Genomic DNA, 22,093 nt, shown 5'->3' with positions numbered 1-22,093 from the left:
TGAAGATGACAGTACTCTCCAAATTGATCAACAGATTCAATACAATCCCTATCAAAATGCCATCAGGCTTTTTTCCTTTTTGCAGAAATTGTCAGCTGATCCTAAAATCCACATGGAAATGAAAAGAACCCACAATAACCAAACAATCTTAAAAAGGAACAAAGTTGGAGACTCACGCTTCCTAATGTCAAAACATACTACAAAATTATAGTAATCAAGACAGTGTGGTATTGGCATAATGATAGATACATATATCAGTGTAAAGGAATTGACAGTCCAGAAATAAACCCTTTCATTTATGGTTAATTGAATTTTGACAAGGGTGCCAAGACAGTTCAATAGAGAAAGAAATTCTTTTCAATAAATGGGCTGGGACAACTGGATTCCACACGCAAAAGAATGAAGATGGACCCCTTACCTCACACCATATACAAAAATTAACTGAAAATGGATTATAGGCATAGACATAAAAGCTATGACTACTAAACTCTTAGAAGAAACATAGGAGTAAATCTTATGACCGTGGCTAGGCAACAGTTTCTTAGATATGACACCAAAAGCATGAACAACAAAAGTAAAAATAGATCAGCTAGAGCATCAAAAATCCATTCTGTGTCATGAACGATGACTTCATTCATCATTTTGTTCTTCAAATAATACCATCAAGAAAGTGAAAAGACAACCCACAGAATGGGAGAAAATATTTGCTAATCATATGTCTGATAAGACACTTGTACACGGAATATATAAAGAACTTTTACTTACAACTCAATAATAAAAAGACAAATAATTCAATTACAAAATGGCAAAGGATTTAGATAGACATTTCTCCAAAGAAGATATACAAATGACCAATAAGCACATTATGCTTAGCATCACTAATCGTTAGGGAGATACAAACTAAAACCACGAGATACCACTTCATATTCACTAGAATGGCTAAAATATGAATGACAGTTTAACAACAATGTTGTCAAGGGTGTAGAGAAATTAGAACTCTCACACATTCGTGGTGGGAATGTAAAATGATGCTGCCATTTAGGAAATGTTTTGACAGTTCCTCAAAAATAGAGTTATTATATAACTCAGACGGTTAACACAATTAATTACTTACATGCAAATTAAACTATTCTTAGTTACCACTATATCTCCATTCGTCTGGCTAAAGTTAAAAGAGTGACAATACCAAGTGTTGACAAGAATATATAGAAACTTCTATTTTCATATATTGCTTACGGGCAGTAATTGGTACAACCACTTTGCAATACTCTTTGGTATATACTAATACTAAATATATATAAAGCCTACTCCCTACCACTTCCACTCTTTAGTATGTATATACTCAGAAGATTTAGGGCTTATGTCAACCAAAAGATAGGTATAAGAATGTTCATAGCAGCATTATTTTATTTTATTTTATTTTATTTTGTTAAAGATTTTATTTTTTTCCTTTTTCTCCCCAAAGCTCCCCAGTACATAGTTGCATATTCTTTGTTGTGGGTCCTTCTAGTTGTGGCTTGTGGGATGCTGCCTCAGCGTGGTTTGATGAGCAGTGCCATGTCTGCGCCCAGGATTCGAACCAACGAAACACTGGGCCGCCTGCAGCAGAGTGCGCGAACTTAACCACTCGGCCACGGGGCCAGCCCCACAGCATTATTTTAAAAAACACCAAACTAGATATAACAAGAATGTCCATAAAGAGTACACTTGAGGGGCTGGCCTGGTGGCGCAGTGGTTAAGTTCACACATTCTGCTTCTCGGTGACCTGGGGTGCACTGGTTCAGATCCCACGTACGGACATGGCACTGCTTGGCAAAAGCGATGCTGTGGTGGGTGTCCCACACATAAAGTGGAGGAAGATGGACATGGATGTTGGCTTAGGGCTGGTCTTCCTCAGCAAAAAGAGGAGGATTAGCAGTAGTTAGCTCAGGGCTAATCTTCCTCAAAAAAAAAAAAAAAAGAATACATTTGATAAATAGTTTGTGTTGTGGTAATACAATGGAATACTAGACAAAACTTATCTACGTTGATACAAGTCAAAATGCTGGTCACCTTGTGGGAGAGTATTAACTGGGGACCTGCTGGGGTACTAGAAATGTTTCGTATGCTGATCAGGGTGGTGGTTAAACATGTACATATGCGTGTGTGTGTGTGCTTAAAAATTTTTCTGAGCTGTCCATGTATTTTTATATCTTACCGTATGCATTTTATAACATGGAATTAAAAAAGTGAGAATAGATTTATGTCAGGATGTACAGCCTAGAAACGTATAAAAATCTTACTTCTGAAGTAACAACAAGTTTGAAGGGATAGGGGAGGAGATGGAATTTCCCTGAGTATATTTTTTCATGTAGTTTTAATTTTTGAATCACATTAATGTTTTAAATATCAAAAAATAAAATATCAATAAAGATGGAAACAATTTTTAGGGGTTAGTGGCAGAAACTGAGATGTCGACAAGTAATTTCATCTTCTGTTTTACAACTTCCAGTCTTCCTTGGAGTTAGTTTGGGATCATATGACTGGTACTGGCCGAAAAGCTTCAAAAAGGAGACTTTGGGCTGAAACAGAAGAGCTGACTTTATTCCTTCCCTTGCTTTGGCCATTATGGCGATCGCATCCTGAGACGTGGAGCCAAAGGACGGATCCTGGATCTCTAAGTCACCACGTGGAGCACGACTGCCTTAAAGAATTATTCAACTTGTATTGGAGTTTTTGAGAGTCAGAAATAAAACCCTTTTGATTTGAGGACTTGTTTGTTGCCTTAGCATAGCCTAGCGTTTTCCAACAGATAGAGAAGATGTAAAATTGAGGTGATTTGTTGAGAGTGAGGAGACGTAGTGACTATATTAGGGGAATTGGAGAGAGTGAGATAAAGGTTTTCTATACACTTCAGGAGAATGGGAACGAGAACATTTATAGAATATTAGAGCTAGAAGAAAACTAGATACATTATTCTATTCTTTTCATTTTGAAGACAAAGATACTAGGAGATACCAGAGAGACTAATGAGTGGGTCAAGGTCACAATAACAATTAGTGGTAGAGACAGGATTACAATCTAGGTTTCTGAGACCTTGAGAAGAGTCTCAGGGTTAGGCTGCAGCTACTTTTGAGAGCAGCTAAACATTTGCTTAGGGTCCCTTAGGATATTTTGAACTTCCTTCAGTTTCCTGGTGAAGGCTCTAGATGGGAAGAGCAGCTATCTGAGCCCCCAATTCTGAACCCACAACATAATCCCTTTTTCATTTCCAATTTACTGTCTTTCCTCTTAGGCAGTCCACTGTGGGTGACTTGAAATAATCAGGAAATATCTTTTACAAGAAATGGCACTTTCACTTTTCACTCTATACCTCTTATTGTTTAGATTCTTTTCTTTTCTTTTCTTTTTTTAATTTTTTTAAAGATTGGCACCTGAGCTAATAACTGTTGCCGATCTTCTTTTTTTTTTTTACTTTTTTTCCCCAAATCCCCGCAGTACGTAGTTGTACATTTCAGTTGTGGGTCCTTCTAGCTGTGGCATGTTGTTTGGATTATTTTTTATGATTCAAATCACTTGTGTAAACGAAGTAGACAAAAAAATAAAATGTCCTTGTTGAGAATTTTGCTCCTCTATCTTTCATGTTTTTTGGGTGGACAAGCTCTTTCTCCTCCCACGTGTAAGAATAAGACTAAGAAATGCTTGTGGCATTGTTTGAATGAATGTCTGGAGGGCCCAGGTCGTTTTTAAAAATGACAGATTTATTTATACAAATGTGTTCTTTTGATTTATAAAATCTCTTTCTGCTTCAGCATTGCTCAAGACTGGGTGACCACCCGCAAGTCCTCCCCCTGCCCTGAAAAATCTCTATCTATGATCTGGGTAACTTCCCCCTTGTGTCTTCCTCAGGCTCCACTGGCTATATCTGATCCTTTCCTCCCAGCCCCTCATCTCTCTACTTGTGAGCTATGGCCACCACAGGTAGATACTTCCCGACCTCTCTTTTCCATCTCCACTCTGACCATGGAGATTACAGGAGGTCATTGTCACATCATCATTGGCCAGCCAATCAGGTGGGCGCTTCCCTTCAATGAACCCCTTGCTCCAGAGGAGTTCTCAGGCAGCTTCAATGGAAGGAGGGAGCCAAGAAGGAGGCCTGGCATAAGTCCAAAGATGATCATTACAACATGGATTGTGTACATTTTTTCCCGGAAAGGTGTAGGGTTCCCCTTCCCACCAAAAATCAGTTCGGTAAGTGGAGTTGGTGGTAGACAGGTGGAGTTGTTTCTCATGTATCTTCTCCCTTCGGAGCCCCCTGCTGCACTTCCAGAGAGATCTTACAACATATAACTTTGGACAAGAATGGAGGAGGGGGCTGAGTCTCTAGGTGTCCTGAGGGCACCAATTTACCAATTTGTTGCAGGATGTTGAAGTTGTGGAAAGTGAGGCTGTGTCTGTAGTACAGCACTGGTTGAAAAAAGTGAGTACGATTCCTCTATGACTCAGGGTACCCAAAATTCTAGAGAGCTGCCCTCTAAGGGGCAGGGATCTGGACTCCCCTCTTCCTAGAGCCGGGAAACTCAATCAAGTTCATCGCCAAACACCCTGCCTAGAGCTGTGTCTAACTCACCAAATGGCCTAGGAGATGCTGGGGCTTGTGTCCTTGTAAAAGATGTGTTGGAATACGCTAGCCTGGTCCTGTTTCTCGAGCATACTGGAGGCAGAGTTTCAGACCCGTTGCCCCCAGCTGCAGAATGTCTCAGGAATACCTTGGGATAGGGCCAGGGACGTAGTGAGTTCCTTGGAATTCCACGGGAGGGTAGCCATAAATGAGCTGATTGCAGCACCTGTGAGGTACAGAGTGTATTTGTGGACACTCGGCATGTGTGTTGTGGTGAAGAGGAAGGAAAAAGAGGGAAAACTGGAGATCAGATACAGAGTGCCACTTTCAGAGGGAAGTTACTCACATTTCAGACTGAAGAAGAGGCTTCCCAGGACATAAAGGAGAAGATGTCCACCAACGGCCCTCCCACCCATGGCCAAGATGTACATGTGACCAGAGATGTGGTAACTGAGAGTCTGAGACAAACCATTCTGGACCTGTGCGGGGAGTGGGGGGAGGTGGGAGGTCATACTGCAACGGGTCTTGGGCAAGTGGGCAGAACTTGTCCAGGAGGGGCTCCATCCTGGCCAGGGGGTCCTTGCTCGCAGTACTCATGCAGACCCTACTTGGATTTCGTAGGTCAAGCACCATCTCTCAAAGTCTAATTTGTTAGCAAACCAGAGTCAAGAGGTCCTGGAGGAAAGAACAAGAATCCAGTTCATAAGATGGAGGTAAGCATCTCATTTTTCCTGAGCCAAAGTGTGGGGAGGGAAGGGCAGAGAAGGCACAAGCGCCCTCTTCAGGATTCCTGGACAAGACAGACCCCAGCTGTTCTTCTCTAGAGATGTAACTTCTTTGGCTGAGGAATTCTTCAGCCTTACTTTGGGGTCTTAAGGGAATATTTTTGCTATCTTGAAAGCCCAGCTCATTGCTAAATTTTAAAATGACATGAGGGGTTGGAAAACTGGGCTTGCTCACCATTTCTTCAGTGCTTCTGAATAAATTTCAGACTTCTGTTATTTTTGCACTTGATTTCTTAGAAGTGGCTGCACTTTAAAGAGCTAAAGGAAAATAAGCTCTCAAAATGCAAAAGCCAAAGCCCTCATCTGCCACTGAGGTGTGTGGAGGTTTCTCAGCGCCCGAGGGTGGAATTCTGTGCTCCACACTAGGGGGCTTTGAAAGCCCCTCTCTGTGTCTGCTGGAGCACAGACCATCCCCCTCCACCTTTCCTGGTTCTAAAGATGCTACGACTCAAGGTGGAGGGCGCTGGGTTTGGAACTGGGCTCACTCTCTCTGGCAGAGCTTCCCTATTTCCTTTCAGGGACTTGTGCTCACTTGGGGTCTCTTTTCCAAGTAGAAGAATTGTGGGATTAAACTGGGCCTTTGCGAAACTGTGAGGGAGCCCCCTCTAATCTCTGTCTTCTTCCTGTCCGTGTTGCCATCGCCAGCTTTGCTCTCTTCTATCAAAGAGGATATATTTCTCAAGAAATGTATTTGTGCTTCAGGATATCCAGTTTTCACGTGGGCATTAGCATTTTAAGAGAGGATTCAAAGGCTCAGTGATTACACAGCAGGGAGGGATAATTCATGGAGGGATTTGAGACCTCCCTGGGAAAGATTTTTGGGCTGGGGAAACCTTCCAAGGTCCCTGAAGTCATAAACGTTGGTGACTGTAATCCAACCACCGCCCTCCACAAGGGGGCTGGTCCGTCCCGAAGTGGCTGCACTATGGAACTCGAGATGTCGCGGTTCCTTGGTTTAGATAATGTGAACATCATCTTCCGACTTTCTTTCCCGCCCCTCCTGCTTTTTTCTCCTCAAATCCCCCCAGTACATAGTTGTATATTCTAGGTGTAGGTCCTTCTAGTTGTGGCATGTGGGACGCTGCCTCAACATGGCCTAATGAGCCTTGCCATGTCCCCGCCCAGGATCATTACCCTGGGCCACCGAAGGGAAGCACGCGGACTTAACCACTCAGCCACGGGCCGGCCCCCAACTTTCTTTAAACCTTAGCTGTGCAGCATAACTAGGTTAAAGCTTTAGAGCCAAGCTACAGGAATCACCATCAATCGTCTATAAATAAATTTTCCACTCTGGATTTTCTACGGAGGTTTTTTTTTTAAAGATTTTATTTTTTTCCTTTTTCCCCCAAAGCCCCCCATACATAGTTGTATCTTCTTAGTTGTGGGTCCTTCTAGTTGTGCATGTGGGACACCACCTCAGAGTGGCTCGATGAGCAGTGCCATGTCCGCGCCCAGGATTCGAACCGATGAAACACTGGGCCGCCTGCAGCGGAGCATGAACTTTACCACTCGGCCACAGGGCTGGCCCCTCTATGGAGATTTTAAGCCAATAAACTCTGCCTGGTTCCCCCTACAATCCATTGGTTTTGGTACCCTCCTGTTAGTTTCAGTAGGTATAGTCTGTAGTCAGGGAATACATGTCCCTTTATTAAGCATCAATGAGTACTCATTTATTTGGTAGATGTGTGCTGACCATCTGATGTTTGCTAGGCCCTCTGGAAGATAGAGAAAAGGATAAGATGGAGTCCCCAGTTTCAAAGGGATAAAAGTTAACTAGGTGGATAAGGTGTGTGAATATTAGAGAAGTCATGAGGAATACCTGTGAGAGCACAGCATGGGAGACCCAGGGCACACGCGTTCTAGGCGTTGCCACCCAGGGTACTCAGAAGAGCTTTCTAGGAGGACATTTGCTTGGACTGACCTATGAACTGGGCTCTGGCTAGAAAAATGGGAGCCAGGAATGGGGCCCCCCACAGATTGCAAGAGCCTTGGCAACTTGGTCAGTCCCATCTGGCTTCCAGGGCCCAGTGCTGTGGCCTCCCGCCCCCTTTCCACCTAGGGCTGGGGTAATCTCTCCCTCTTGTGGAATGCTTCCATGCTCTCTTAGCTCTCTCTTTGGGCACTAACCCAGCCTCGCCTTGGGTGGGTGGTATTTGTGAGCACATTTGTCTTGTTAGAGGCAGCATCAATACTGTCTCCACATTGAAAGCCCGAAGCCCCTAGAAGAAGGTGTTATCCAGAGAAGGCAGTTTCAACAGACACAGACACAGGGCATTCAGTGGACAGGCTGGTTTTGCTAGAGTGGAGGGTCTGTGGGAGGAGAAGGGAGTACAGAGTTGGGAAGGACGCGAAGCGGACCATAGAGAGGAAGGCAAATCCAGTATCGTGAAATAAAACAGAAACAGCAGCAGCCATGAGGTATCTGTAGCTTCTTTGTGACAGAGTTTTCTGGAAGTATTTCTAAATCCTAGTGAATATGGCACAATGTTGATCGTAAAGAGCTGATAACGAGGTTGGAGAGGCATTCAGAAGGGGCGAATTCCACATCTTACAGGTCCACTGACTGCTGTGTAACTCTAGTAAGGGTGCTTAACCTCTCTGTTTCCTTGACTCTCCTTAGGACCATTTGCTACCTGCTCAAGATTATCGGGTGGCTCAGGGGTACTTGGTTAGTGAAAAGAATGCTTTGTGCTCCTAATACAAGAAGGGTGAAGGAGCAGCTCACAAGTCAAGGCGACGGAGTCAGAACTATTGTTCATATGATTGCAGCTCTAGCAGTTTCACAATGCCTAGTAAGAAAGAGACTCAGGAATCCCAGTGTTTGAATGGTGTTTTGCAGCCATACCCGTATCTTCCAAGTGCCAAGTGAGGTGAGAGACGATGTTCTGCGAGAGCGAATAGAGCAGGTGAGACAAAGGTAAGCGTTTCGGGACAAGTTGTTTCATCTTCCTGACGGGAGGTAGCGGGGTGAGGCGGCTGCTGGCTCTTTTCTGTGGGTCTCCCTTAGCTCCAGCCCAAGCCTGGGGCCTTTCTGGGCTGAGACCCTCTTGGCTGGACCCTGCTCGTAGGCCCAGATGGGGCGAAGGCCCAGGCACGGGCCCTCTGCCTGGCCCAGCTCCGAGCATGGTCTGGGGAGGTCTGCCCCTGCAGCCTCCCTGCGGCTCCATCCCTGTCCTCTGTCCCCCGAAGCATAAGCCGTCTTACGGACGAAGCATCTCAGGAGCTTCGCAACAGAACTTCCTACTCTGACTGCTGAGAGCAACAGGCAGGAGAGCAGCAGGTGAGGGGCCGGGCAGAGAAGATGGTGTCCTCGGCTGGGAAGTGTTGTGCTGGGGTGAGGGCTCCATGAAAAGGTTTAGCCTTTCCCTCTTGGTGAGGGGCTCCACTGGGCCATTGGGGGTGGGGGAAAGGCAGCTGCCTTAGGCCCCTGCGAGGCTTCTCTTAAATTTCTTGAAGGACTCAAGGTCAAGTTCAGAGTGGCCTCTCTGACTGTTTCAACTGTAGTGTCATAGACCAGTGCTTCTCAGTCGTCTCAGGCCTTAAGGTCACGTGGGGATCCTGTGTGAGCAGGCTGTGGTGGGGCCTGCATTCTGCCTTTCTCATGCTCCCCAGCATGGCCACTGCTGGTCAGCTGACCCCACTTTGAACCACAAGATTACCAGCACTGGAGTCAGGGGCCAGGGGGCATAGGTTTTGGCCCTGTCACAAATTAGGGCCATAACTCTGAGTCACAGAGCCTCTTGGTCTGCACTTGTTACCAGTGGTCATAACAGTGGCTGTTCACGTGACTCTGGAAGGTGGCAGGCCAACAATAGATGCTGCAGCCACAGGAGCTGTCCATTCAGGACATGGTTACTGTACCCCCGCCAGGGGCGCAGGACCAACTTGGCTGTCGTGGGGGTGCTGATGGAGTGACTTACACACAGCTCACTCCCAGCATGCTTAAAGGAGGGCCATGGAGATGTATATAGGCATTTATCAAACACTTATTATACGCCAGCTTCTGCACAGGCACTGTGTCAAGGTTTCTCATCTGATCCAAAACAACCTTAAGAGGAGGGCATCGTTCATGCCCAGTATACAGATGGCAGAGGTTAAGCCAAGCCTTGGGAGCAGATTCTGGGTTCCAGTCCAGCTCCATCATGGGCAAGTTACTTTATGCCTCTGTACCTCAGTTTCCTCAGACTTCAGAACGTGGTGCTGAGGGCGATGGTGTTCAGCACATGGTACGTGTCATGTCAAGGGCTTGCTGATATGAACAGAGATGAGGAATCTGAGGTGCTTGCAGGGCCTTCTGAAGTTGGGAGAAGCAGAGCAGGGCTTTACTCCGGGCTCTGTCTGACACACTGCTGCCCTTTCCTCCCCTGGGTTTTCTGCTCTCTGCACCCAGCTCTATGGATGTCCAGCAGGCTTAGTCACCGTCAACCCTGCCTCTTAGCTGTCCTACATTTCTGTGACATGCCCCTTGGGCATTCCTCTGCTTTCCAGGTTGATGTCCTTTGGAGTCAAGGAGCAGCCTGTGTCAGAAGAATGTCCATCCCCCTTGACCTGCGAGCGACACCTGGGCAGAGAGAATCCAGTGGGTGAGCCCTTCCTTGTGACAGTGGCAGCACTGGAATCTTTTTGCTGAATTGCTAATAAAGAGCCATGCTATTTAACCACCATCCTGGCCTCTGGTGTGAGTGCTCTGCCATTCATGCATTCATTAGACCACCAGACCGATGCCATTCACAGATCCATCAGACTCAGCACCTCAGGGGCGGCCTCTGGGACACAGCATGCAGGCCCGTGGGGAGACCACACCAGGCCACCAGAGCGCTGTGTGATGTGGGCTATGCCCAGTGATCCTGGAATGCTGGGGGTGGCACAGGGGGCAGGGGAGGGGACTTCCTGAGGGAAGCATGGCTTGTGTGCTTCACTCAAGTATTTATCTTCATTTATTCCTTCTCTGGTGCTCTTGCTTTCTTTATGTCGATCCAATTTTCTGACCTGTATCTTTTAACCTCTCTGCAGGACTTATTTCTTGCAAGGTAGGACTACTGGTGACAATTTCCTTTGATTTTTGTTTGTCTGAGAAAGTATTTTGACTTCACTTCTGAAAGACAGTTTTGAAGGATGCAGAATTCTAGGTCTTTTTGTTCATTTTCTTTCAACACTTTGAATATTTCATTCCACTCTCTTCGAAGCTTGCATGGTTTCTGAACCCTCTCTGGGTAAGGCTTTTCTCCTCCGCTTTCAGGAGTTTTTTCTTTGTCTTTGATTTTCTGCAGTTTGAATATGATACGCCTAAGTGTGGATTTGCTGGTATTTACCCTCTTTGGTGTCTGAGCTTCCTGGATATGTTGTTTTGGGTCTGTCATTACTTTTAGAAAATTCTCAACTATTACTTCAAATAGTTTTTCTTTTTTTCTTCTTCTTCTCGTGTTCCCATTACTCTTATGTTACACCTTCTGTATTTGTCCCACAGTTCTTGGATATTCTATTCCATTTTTTTCATTCTTTTTTTTCTTTGCTTTTCAGTTTGAGAAAGTTTTGACATTTCTTAAAACTCACTGATTCTCTCCTTGGCTGTGACTAGCCTACAGATGAGCCTGTCAAAGGCCTTCTTCATTTCTGTCACAGCGTTTATTATTTCTGGCATTTTCTTTTGATTTTTCTATGGGTTCCCGTCTCCCTGCTTACCTTTCCCATCCGTTCTTGCATATTGTCCACTTTTTCCATTAGAGCCTTTAGCCTATTTATCACAGCTGTTTTAGATTCCCAGTCTGATAATTCCAGCATCTCTGCATGTCTGAGTCTGGTTCTCATGCTTGCTCCATCGCCGCAGACTGCATTTTTACCTTTCATCGTACTTGCAAGTTCTGCTGAGAGCTGGCTGTGGTGTCGGAGGTAAAGGAGCCGCGGCAGACAGGCCTTCTCTGCGAGGGCGCCTATTTCCCCATCAGGAGCTGGGCTGTGTTTACTCCTTCCAGCAGCTGTGGTTTCAGAGGCTGAAATCTCCTTTAGCGGCCTTTTTTCTGTCCACCCTGTCGTCTTTGGGCCTCCCTAGTGAGCTCTCCTTAAATAGGGCCTGAGGCCTGCAGTGCTTGCTGCTGGCAGCCCCTGTCGTTGCAGGGAGCCCTGCTGATGGGGTGGAGTGTGAGCGGAGGGGGGAGCGTCCTGTAACCCTCTGATAGGTCTCAGTTTCTTCATGACCTGTGCTCCTGGCCTGTGACCTTCACAGTGCTTCTCGGCTTCCCCGCCTCCCGCAGGAAGCAGGAGGGGCCACAGCGGCACATTTTCCTCCCCCAGCTAGGTGGGTTCTGACAAAATCATCTTCCTCGAGAGCAGGTCCTTGTTAAGGAGAACAAAATGCTCTGGACAGACTTTAAAATGGCTCTTTCCCCCTCCCCTTGCTGGAAGGAGGGGGAGATTTTTCTCTGATCTTCACAGGATCACCCTGTGAGAACCTGGTGGGGATCCAGGAGGTAACACTCAGAAAGCGAGGGCTCGTCTGCGACTGGGCCTCCTGGACGGGCTGACTTTCAAGCTCGTCCACACTGAGCTACCAGCAGCCCCTCCCTTACAGGAGCTCAATCTCCTGCCCTGGTGTCCACGGAGAGTCAGCTCGGGGAGCTGTGGTGCTCTGTATGCACCTGCCTGTCTGTCTCTCCAGTTTCTGGGCCAGCGGTTTGCCCTGTCACCTCCGTTCTCTGAGGGATGTAAGAAGAGTCATTGGTTTTTGGCTTTTCTCACTGTGAGGATGGGAGTGACCACTTCCCAGCCCGTTGCACAGGAGACTGCGAACTGGAGGGCTCCTGCAAGTACTTACTGAGTGTCCATTAGAGTCACGGAGACACTCACGGAGCGCTTCCCACAGCGGGGCCCCATCCAAGCTCTTGTTCCAAGCAGATGCCATTATCATCAGAGGAGAGGCAGCAGGGCACCAGGGGCTAAGCACCTTGACAGGGCCACTCTGCTGACAGAGGCGTGTCACAACCCAGCCTCGCTGCTGGCTCCCAAGCCTCTTTTCCCAACCACGCTGTTACAGTACACGTGGGCCCAGGGCAATAACCCACCCTCTCCTTGTCCTGGTGAAACTTTCATTTTGACGGGGGAGACAAGTTTTAAACAAGCTATTTATTAGTCACAATTTTCATAACTACTAAAAAAGGAGTACTACACATAATGAGAAATTGCTTTAATCAGAGAGGAAAACTGAGATTTATTTTTGACTATTTTTAATCATCGCCCCCATTTTACAGATGAAGAACTGGAAGTTCAGAGAGGTTAAGTAGCTTTCCTGATGTCACACAGCCATTAAATTTGAGTCCAGACAGTCTCATGTCAGAACCAATGCCCTTGTCACTCCACTGTAGTGCAAAGCTGGGGTGAAGGGTCATTTTGATGGTGGTGGTGAGCCTTGGCCAGCCAAGTGCTGTAAGAGAAAGGGGGAGGCTAGAGGTAGGACAGGGCCTCAGGCACGTGGCCCCCATTCCTAGTGGTCAGGAACGCTTGCACTTTCCCTCTCCATCACCTCTCCCTCCCAGCCTCCCTTTGCCTGCTTGCTCCAGAGGAGAAGAGCATGAGGAGGAGTTAAGCTGGCCAGGGCAGTGAGGGCCTCTCAGATGAGGAGAGCAGCAGGGCGTGACAGAGGGAATGCCAACAGGCCCATCTGGCTGGACTGGAGCAGGAGGAAGAGGGGCCATGGAGGAGGCTGTTGAGAGGGGGTCAGGGCCAGGCCAGGTGGCGTGCAGACCTTGTTAAGGACCCCAGCCTGGCCTTCTCCTAGCAGAGACGGGAAGCGCAGGAATGCTGGAAGCAGGAAGTGATCATACATGTGCTGACAGACTGTGGGATGGGATGGGAGCACGGAGCCAAGGAGGGATCCCCTGGGGAGGTGAAGGGAGGTGAGAAGGGGAGAAGAAAGTTCCCGTGGGCACAGCTGGCCACGGGGCTTCCGTTTGCTCAACTAGGGAGGTTGTTCAGTTTGGGTCATGATTTGGATCCCTGTCGGTCATCACAGTGGTGACATCAAGCAGGTGGACAGACCGGACACGGCTGGCAGGTGCGAGTAGGGTGGAGAAATGGCACACGTGAGAGAGCCTGGTGCAAGGAAGAGCTGGGCCATTTTGGGGGAAAGCTGCAGTCCGCATCTCCGTGGGAGGAGAGAGGTACAGAAGAGGTAGCGGGCCTTCCTCAGCAGTCCTGGAGGCACCTTTGCCCTCCCAGCCCCTCACTCAAGCTCTTGGGAAGGCAAAGAGCAGCTCAGTGAGCCGAGCTCCCAGCTGCAGGAGCTCCTGTTCACAGTCCAGCAAAGGGACAAAGCCCTCTTGCTACCGGAACTGAGCGGCTGTTTTGCCAGGAACCACCAGATGGCGCCATTTCCACGCAAAAACAGATTTCCTGAAGGCGAGCTAGTCTCCTGTGAGTCACGTCCTCTGGGTGGCGGGATTTAGATTTTAGCAGCATTTGGGAAGACTAAACAGATGGAAGACCTCTGAGTATCTAATTTAATGATGAATACAGTTCACACCCATGTACATGAACTACACAGGGGCTATTTATTAAAATAAAACTTATTGATCACTTACACCCAGCACCGTGCTAGAGCATGGTCAATATCCCGTCACATCCTCAGGGAGTCAGAGTGGTGGAGGGCTGACATGCAAACAAATGATGCAATGTTTTGGGAAAAGAAACCAAAAGTGGACAAACGGTAGAGCAGAGGAGGGAGAGATTTTCGTCGCTTGGGGGAAAAAAGTTTCTGCTGACTTCCCAGCAGAGGTGACGTTTAAGCAGAAGCTTGGCCAGGCTCTGGCAAAGAAGGAGGGGTCTTCCAGGCAAAGGGAAGACCCATTTGGGAAGGCATGGACGACGTTTAGGGAACCGGGCCTGGCCCTGGATGTCTGGAAGGCAGGGTATGATGGGGGGAATGGCAGGAGAGGAGGTTGAGAGGCACACAGGTATGGATCCTACAGGTGGGTGCAAAACAACCCACGAAAGCTGAGGGGAGGACCCAGAGGAAGGGAGGAGCCCAGTGTGCACTGCTGGCCAGGCAAGGCTTCCCGGGGGAGGGGAGACATGCATACGCTTCCAGTTCAGGCACCTGGAAAAGAGGGGCCCGTCACACTCAGAAGGGAAAGGAGCCTACAGTTGGGGGCTGTGCCCTGGGAGGCGATGGCTGAGGAGCTCACAAGTCCCGTTCGCTCTCTCACACACAAACATCCGGGGTCCGGGGAGAGAGGGAGCCACATTAGTATTAGAGTCGCAGCTCTTTCAAACCTAGGGTGGAAATGAAATCATTAAGTGGCTCAAATGGAGTTTTGTTCTGTGCATGATTAACCCCAGGAGGGGAGTTTGGGAACAAATATGCCTGCTTTACCTGTATTACAGGGGGACTGAGCCACGGTAAATTAAAAGAAAATCACTGGCAAATTTGGGACCAGTCAGCTGTGACCAAGCCATTTGTGTAGTTAAATGGAGCTGAAAGAGCTAATAAAGGCTTTGCGGTCATGGATCCTTCCCGAGGAGAGGGGGAGCTGGGGGCGGGGAGCTGGTCCGGGCTGAAGCACGTGGAAGCCTCACCTGGGACTTCTCCGTGGTTATGGTGATGGCATGGGGGGCGCTGGCCTGCTGTCATCCAGGTGTGTGTCATTTCCTAACAGGACCTTGTTAACTCTAGACAGAGACAGCGAACCAGGGCCAGCCTCAGCCCTCTGGTGTCTCAAATAAGACAGACTCTGTCTAGACAAAGACCAGCCTTGGAGACAGAATCGGCGCCTCCCGAGTCTGTCACCGCTGAGTGAGGTGCGAGTGGGGGCTCAAGATCAAAGCTCTCTAATGAAGGGCACCAAATGTTGTAGGGACTCCCCGGATGAAGACCCAGCCAGTGCCTTGGGGTGTCCACCCCCAGAGGAGAATGTTAGGCACCAGCCAAATGCAGCATCTGAAAATGCGACAGGCTGCCCTCAGAGGGCCGAGGGTGCTGGGCGCAGGGCGAGGCGGGGAGAGGACGCGCGGCGGGCGCGCTGCCCGGGCGGGCGAAGGGGCGGCCGGGGAGGAGGAGCGAGGGCAGCGGGGGCCTGTGCTCCAAAGCCGCGGGCACGGTCTTCGGGCTCTGGGACTCGGCGCCAGAGCGGCAGAGGCTGCATCGCAGGGAGGGCGCGCGATCAGGAGGACACGGCGCCCGCAGCCGCGCCAGGACCCTCTCGCGGGCGGGACTTACCGGCGGGCGCCGACGGCGCAGCCGGGACCGGCTCTGCTTTGTGCCCTCACCTCCCCAAGGGCTCTGACGCCCGGCCTAGTTTATTTAGTTTGTGCCCATGGGGCCGCCACCCCCACCCACGACGAGCTGCTGCTCCCCAAGGCCGGGGGAGGGCCGGGGCGGACGGGAGACCCCGCGGAGCCACTAGACGCGGTGTTCGACGGGCTTTCCGAGTACTTGGAGGCTCCGCCGCGAGGCTCGAAATTCACTTTCCATCTTGAGGGGAAAACAAAGGCAGAAGAAGGCAGCAGCTGCCCGGGAGAGTTCGGGAAACCTCGCTCCCGGCCGGCAGAGCCGGGATGCAGGCGCGCCGATGGCCCAGGGGACGCGCCGGCCTCCCCGCGCTCCGCCCCGGTCCCCTCCCCGCCCAGTCCACCACCCTCCGCCCCTCCCCCCCCCCCCCCCCCCCCGCCGGCTGCCGTCCCGCTGTGGGACATAGGCGGTTCTTTCCAGGAGAGTGGAGCCCAAGGCCTGGGCCGGAAGATGCCAGCCCGCGGGCTCGGTTGGGGTGGGGTGGGGTGGGGAGCCCGGCCTTCGAGGGGAAGCCCGCAGGGGCAGGGGTGGGATGGAACAGCCCGGGTGACTGTCTGTCCCCCTCGGCCCCGCCCGGGGCGCCCTCCCCCTGCACTGCCGGTCCCGGCTCAGGAGACCCTGGGGGAGAAGGTGCTGGCGGTCTCGGCCTCCGGCCTCCTGCTGTCGTCGCCTGGCGCTCCCCTGGGGCCTGAGGCAGCCTCCGCCCTTTCGGGGCCCGGCGTTTGGGGCATTCCACGACGCGTCTCTTTGAGGGTGGGCCTGCAGGGCCCGCCAGTGAAGGCGGAATGGGCGCTGCGAGGCAGGGTCCGTACATGAGAGGCGGTGCAGGGAGGCCAGCAGCCACAGCAGTGCCTGCCTTCTAAGCGGGATGCGTGGAATGCTCGTGAGAAACTACAGGGGGCATGTTTTTGGTAAAGAGGGTGCATTTACCGGAAATGTGTGTGCACCCGTGTGCTTTTTCTGAGAGGCAATATAGCATAACTGCTAAGACCAAAGCTTCTCGCGTTAGACTGCTTGTGCTGGAATTCTGGCTCTACCATTTAGGGGCTGTGTGATGTTGCGCAAGTTGCTTAACTTCTCTGTGCCTCAATTTCCTAGAGTCTTTGGGAAGATCAAGGGAGATGACCCCTGTAAAGTGCTCAGCACAGGCCTAGCACTTGGTAAACTCCCACCGATCAAAGCGTGGACCGTGATGGTGATTACACCCGGGAAGAGGCACCCGTGGAACCCCTTTCTGACTGGGACGGATGGCTGGCTGTTACTCTTCTTCACATATTTCTTAAAATACTCTCACCAGCCCTTTGCAGTGGACGTTGGTGATCTGGTTGCTTCATGAAGGAATGCTCCGTCACTGCCCTCTGGGAGCTGATGCTGGAAGGTGAAAGATGCTGGGTGCATACAAAGATTCTGGGGGACCACAGACAAACATTCAGTGAAATTAAAACTACCAGGTGTGTATGGAGGGGGTGTGTTGTCAGAGCTGTGCTTAGTCCCTCTGCGAGGTGGGTGAAGTTTTCCTGGAAGAACCAGAGTCCCAGTTTTGCGGACTCTGCAGACATGCTTCCCCGGGCCTAGCTGGACCCCAGGACTCCCCTTACACCCTGGGGAGGGGGGCTTCTCTGGTTCTGCGTGCCAGCTCAGGAAAGCCACTGCTTCCTCTGGCCTCAAGCTTCCTTGGGGTCTGGGAAGAGAGGCCCTGAACATGGCCGGGACCAGAGGCAGTGGCATGGCATCTTGTGGCCAGCAGATGACACTGTTCATCCATTGTTGCCAGCACTGGTCCCCGGATGGTGCCCCTCCACCTCTTCAACCCCAAGCTGCTGATTTCTCAGATGTTTCCACCAGGTGCGCTGCACACAACACCAGCATGCTCTGTTAGCATCCGCACTTAGCTCTTGTGTGTGTCATCCCGTGGGGCAAGTTCTTCTGTCCACTCAGGGGTCCTTGGTTTGGGAGTCATAAGGGGACATAGGTCTTAGTTTTGGGGGAGGAGGTGCCTTGCTCTCTCTGGCTGCAGGCAGAGGCTAAGGAGTGAAGTCCCCGTGCCACTCCACAAAGTGATAGGCCCTGCCTGCACACCACTCGGGGCTTCTAGGATGCCCTGTAATGAGGGGTGGAGTGGGGACACGCAGGGTGTGTGCAGACACAGGAAGGGGCACCACTGTAAATCAGCCCTGGGCTTCTGAGCCCCTTTTAGGGACCTCAGTCTTGTGTCCACTTCGTGCGGAGCTAGGAGTGAAGCAGTGCATCTCCAGCTTTGGGCATCAGAAGCCCACTGAAGTGTGAGGGTACTCACTAAAGATGGAGATTATTGAGCACCACTCTGATTTATTTTGGTGGGTAGGCTTGGGATGGAGCCCAGGAGCCTGCATTTTTATCAGACCCATCCAGGTGATTTTGAGACAGCTGTCCTCAGGCACGCACTGAGATGCACAGGGATAAAAACTGCTGCCTGTTCTTGTAGAAGAGAACTTGGGAGACTCCAAGGTCCGAGCCATGAGGAGAGGATTCTGCTCGCTTCAGCCTCTCCCTTCCTCTGGCCTCTACGGTCATCTTTTGCCAGTTACCCCTGTGACCACCTCTGGGTGTCCTGCTCTGCTTTGGTCCGAGAGAGTTAACAAAAGGGAGAGAAGCAGAGAGAGCAATAAGCCCTGGAGGACAGTTGGCTTTACCCTGGAATCTCACTCACCTTGAGCCTGTTACACACCCCTCCCCTCTCCTGGCTCCCTCACCTTCAATCCCACTCATTTAGGGCCTCTTAGGTTTCTAGCTGATTCTGAGTTCTTCCTAAAGGGGGTTGGTTCTGCTTCCTGCAGGGGAGAGGCCCACCTGTCAGCACAGGGCTGGGCTTTCCCTGGGCCTTACATGGACAGTGTCAGCATTTCACATTGCAGAAACACACTCATATGTGTGTGTGTGTGTGTGTGTGTGTGTGTGCGTGCGTGCACTGCACTATGCTCGGTCTCCTATGGTCAGCATCAAATAACGCCTTGTGAAGTAAAAGAAGTAAAAAGGGTGGTTTTTTGAGTTTGCACCATTTTGGCTCTCTTTACTAGGACCCTTGCCCGACTTTCGGGGAAGCCGTGTGGGGAAACGGAAGGAGGAACGAGGTGGACGCAGCAGCACTGTGTCTTTCACTGCTCTGCCTTCACCAGCTGTGTGCCCATAGCTGAGCCACTTAACTTCTCTAGACTTGGCTTTCTGCACCTGTAAGATGGCAGTGTCCTCCTCTCGTGGTGGTGTGATGGCAGATGAGACGCTGTGTGTAAACCCCACAGCGCCGCGCCTGGGTGGAGCTGGTGTCCGTCGGGGTTGTCGGCCCCACTCTCTTCCCTGCACTCCCTTCCTCCAAGTTCAGAAGGGCAAGCCTTTGGGCAAGTCCTTCAGTAAGTCTAGGCCCCAGCTCCCCTCTGGAAAATGGGACTGTTGAAGCAGCCCCACCCGGAATTGCTCCTGGCCAAATTGTTGGGGTTGGGGAGGATGTTGTGATTTGATATTTCGTTCCCTCCTGCTTTGGGGGCATGGCCGAGACCTCGATATCTGACTGTTTTGTGCTCGGTCCAGCCCTCCGAGACCTGCCTGTTCTCTTACTCCTTGTGGGATTTGTGCAGCAGAACCTAGTCGGCCTGGCCGTGGGAGCCACCCAGAAGGCACTCAGTGGTTGTGTTGAGAGAATTCAACCCTGGATTGACTATGTGGCCTTGGGGTCACGGGTAAAATGGAAATTACAATATCTACATGGCAGGGACAGAGCAAATGCATGTGTAGCTTCTAACAGCGTCCTGCACACTTCCTGCCCCAATAGATGTGCTGTGATTAGTACAGCTCAGAGCAATGGTAGATTTTCCTTGCCTCTTACTCTCAGGGGGACTTCTTCTTCAGAAAAGCTGTGTTTGAATCTCAGCATCAACCACCCTGCGCTTTGGAGGAGTGGGGAGAAGGCTCAGAGAAGTATGTTGTCAATGGTCAAGCTTATGTTCCCGAAGGGCAGAAACGCATCATTTTTATTTCCACAACGGGAGAGAAGAAAGCTACAGTGAGGGTCACGGTTGCCTTCCTGCCCCCAAATCTGAGACCCTCCCACTTTCAGCCCCGTGAGCCCAAAGAGTTTGTATCAGGAAGTTTGGTTTGGATGACTAATATAACCCCCTCCTCCATAATCAGTTAGGGGGCCGGCGTGTATGTCAGTAATTCTCATCATAGTGTCTATGCATTTCTGTGCGTCCAAGAGTTATTTTAGATGATGAGACGGGACTGCCAGAGTTCATCTGCATGCAAACCATCCCACATAGGTGAGGCCCCTGCTTTGCTGATGCATCTGTGGAGCTCACCTGGTGGCTTATTTCTCTCTCCTGCAGCTCTGCCTGGATCTTCTGTTCTTCAGGCTGGAATGCCTTCCTTGCCCCCTTTCTCTGTTTTGAGCATTCTACTCACCCTTCAAGACCCAGCTCAAACGCAGCATCCCTGTGAAATATTTCCTCTTTTCTCCTTGCTCCTAACTTGCCAACAAGGGTCAAGTTCATTTCCACATCTCACTGTCTATATCTCTGTTTAGCTTAATTTCTTTTTACATTATATTTTTAAATAGTTTTTTCTTTTTCATTTACGGGCCTGTCAGACTTGCTAGATTGTAAGATGCTTTAGGGTAAGATCTGGGTCTTGTACATCTTTAGTGGGTGCTCAGTAGAGGCTGAGTTGATTCATTGTAGCCTAAACCACCCCATTGAAATGCAAACTAATTTTCCAGGTTATGTTCTCACTCCCAGGCTAACATAACCACCCCCATCACTAATACTTACATCTTCCATGGCTCACCACTCCCACCCTCAATCAATGTCCACACTTTGTTGTAAAAACTGTGTTTCTTTCCCTGGATGGAGTTCTCTCCTGGGTGCATGAGGCCCCCTGAGATGAACCCTGGCTGCAGAAAGCATCTTTCCAAAGATCACTCGGTTCCTATAGTGATTAACAGCCTCAGGGCGATCCTTTGAGATTGCTATTTATGCTTATTACTGAACACAAAAGGCCTTTCAAGGGAACACAAAGACAGAGAAAGGACAAGCATAAAGCAGCTTTCATAGACTTCCTCCCCTTGTGAGTCTCTCCTCTCTCTCTCTCTCTCTCTCTCTCTCTCTCCACAAATCACCTTTGGCACACAGTCTCCATCAGGATGCATGCTCCATTGCTAGGAGTAAACTCTTACCCACCCTTCCTGATGGGGGTACAAACAGAACCATTACAGGTGAATCTCCCACACATACAGTGGTGTTTGGCAAAAGGGCAGAAGAATTCCTCCACGGAAGGGTCCTCGGTTAGGGGGTCTTGTGCATTTTGGTCACTGGATCCTGATCCTTGAGTATGAGCCCAACGTCTCTCCTGTTTTCTGAACCATAGGTCACCCCTAAGTGCTGCTGGGATGTGAGTAGCTGTAGGAGAAATGGCTTCCCTGGTCACTGCAGGATGTCTTTGGCCATAGGACTCCTCTTTATATCATGGTCACCCTGAATTGTATTTATTCAGAATTTAAGTTTTAATGTGGTAGAAAGAACATCGAACTTGAAGTCCCAGCTCTGTTACTTTTTAGGTGTGTAATCAAGTGCAAGTGGCTTAGTCTCTCTGAGATTTCATTAAAAAATTAAAAAAAAAAAATCCACACACGTATGAACTAATGATTTCTGCTCTGCCTCTCCTACAGGGTGATTGGAAGATGATGTGAAATCAAGACTCAATGTGTGCTCCGTGAACTGTAAAGTACAATATAAGTGCATTCCATGAGGGCAAGGATGGTGTAATCTTGTTCACAGCTGCCTCTCAGCAACCAGCCCAGTGCCTGGCACATGGCAGGTGTTCATAAATGAATGAGTGAAGGCCATTGAGAAGGGTCTGAGCTGGACATGAGGTTATGTGAACATGATGAGTGATGACAGAATGGAGACTCAGAGTCATTTTTTTTCAGGAGATGCTGAGGACAGCTGGGTGAGGGATAGCTTGGCTGTAGCAAACAGTTGTTGTGAGTCACGTAAATCAATAAAATAAACCGTCTCATATTTCATTTGTGCCAGTGTGGACTGGCATTACAAAGAATACACAGAAAACCAGATAAACAGTAGAAGGGTAATGCCAGAAGAAGAATGGGGCCCCAAGGTGAGTGGAATCAGAAAGCTTTCTGCAGCAAGTAACAGAACACAAGACTAACAATGGCTGACCAATCAAGCCATATGGTCGTCCCAGCCTCTAGGACTAGGCTAGCTGCCTCGAACTGACGGCAGGGCTGGACTCTTCTGTCTTTCTTCCTGCCCTTCAGCATGCCCGCTGTGCTTTTTCATGCATACAGACAGCCCATGGTTGCAAGATGGTGGCCACAGCACCAAGCACCACATTCATGTGCAACAGTGTCCTAAGTAGAGGGGCAGCAGGAGGTGGCAAATG

At 49.7% G+C, this 22,093-nt stretch overlaps 1 protein-coding gene across 2 annotated transcripts; it reads left to right on the top strand.

Annotated features, from left to right (window-relative positions):
• The first annotated feature begins 4,029 nt into the window (after positions 1 to 4,029).
• On the top strand, positions 4,030 to 10,049 carry SPATA19 (spermatogenesis associated 19). 2 transcript variants are annotated; one of them, XM_008523748.2, is made up of 7 exons: positions 4,030 to 4,230; positions 4,403 to 4,459; positions 4,954 to 5,046; positions 5,222 to 5,313; positions 8,225 to 8,302; positions 8,575 to 8,665; positions 9,874 to 10,049. In XM_008523748.2, exons 1-6 carry the CDS (start codon positions 4,153 to 4,155, stop codon positions 8,639 to 8,641), a joined length of 465 nt encoding a protein of 154 aa, XP_008521970.1. In that variant the 5' UTR covers positions 4,030 to 4,152; the 3' UTR covers positions 8,642 to 8,665; positions 9,874 to 10,049. The 2 variants fall into 2 exon arrangements, with proteins under 2 accessions (XP_008521970.1, XP_008521971.1); XM_008523749.2 differs by having other exon boundaries at positions 4,048 to 4,230; positions 8,225 to 8,291.
• The last annotated feature ends 12,044 nt before the right edge of the window (positions 10,050 to 22,093 follow it).

The sequence above is a fragment of the Equus przewalskii genome, chromosome 6 (genome assembly GCF_037783145.1).
Source record: "Equus przewalskii isolate Varuska chromosome 6, EquPr2, whole genome shotgun sequence".
Lineage (NCBI taxonomy): Eukaryota > Metazoa > Chordata > Mammalia > Perissodactyla > Equidae > Equus > Equus przewalskii.
The sequence above is the reverse complement of the archived record's forward strand: the minus strand, read 5'-3'. Positions and strand labels throughout refer to the sequence as shown.

Excerpts from the sequence above, each read along its gene's own strand:
- SPATA19 (XM_008523748.2), top strand. The coding sequence starts at position 4,153 with ATGATCATTACAACATGGATTGTGTACATTTTTTCCCGGAAAGGTGTA. Across the intron at positions 5,047-5,221 it reads TACATGTGACCAGAGATGTG|GTCAAGCACCATCTCTCAAA; the intron begins GTAACTGAGAGT and ends TGGATTTCGTAG. Across the intron at positions 5,314-8,224 it reads ATCCAGTTCATAAGATGGAG|CCATACCCGTATCTTCCAAG; the intron begins GTAAGCATCTCA and ends GGTGTTTTGCAG.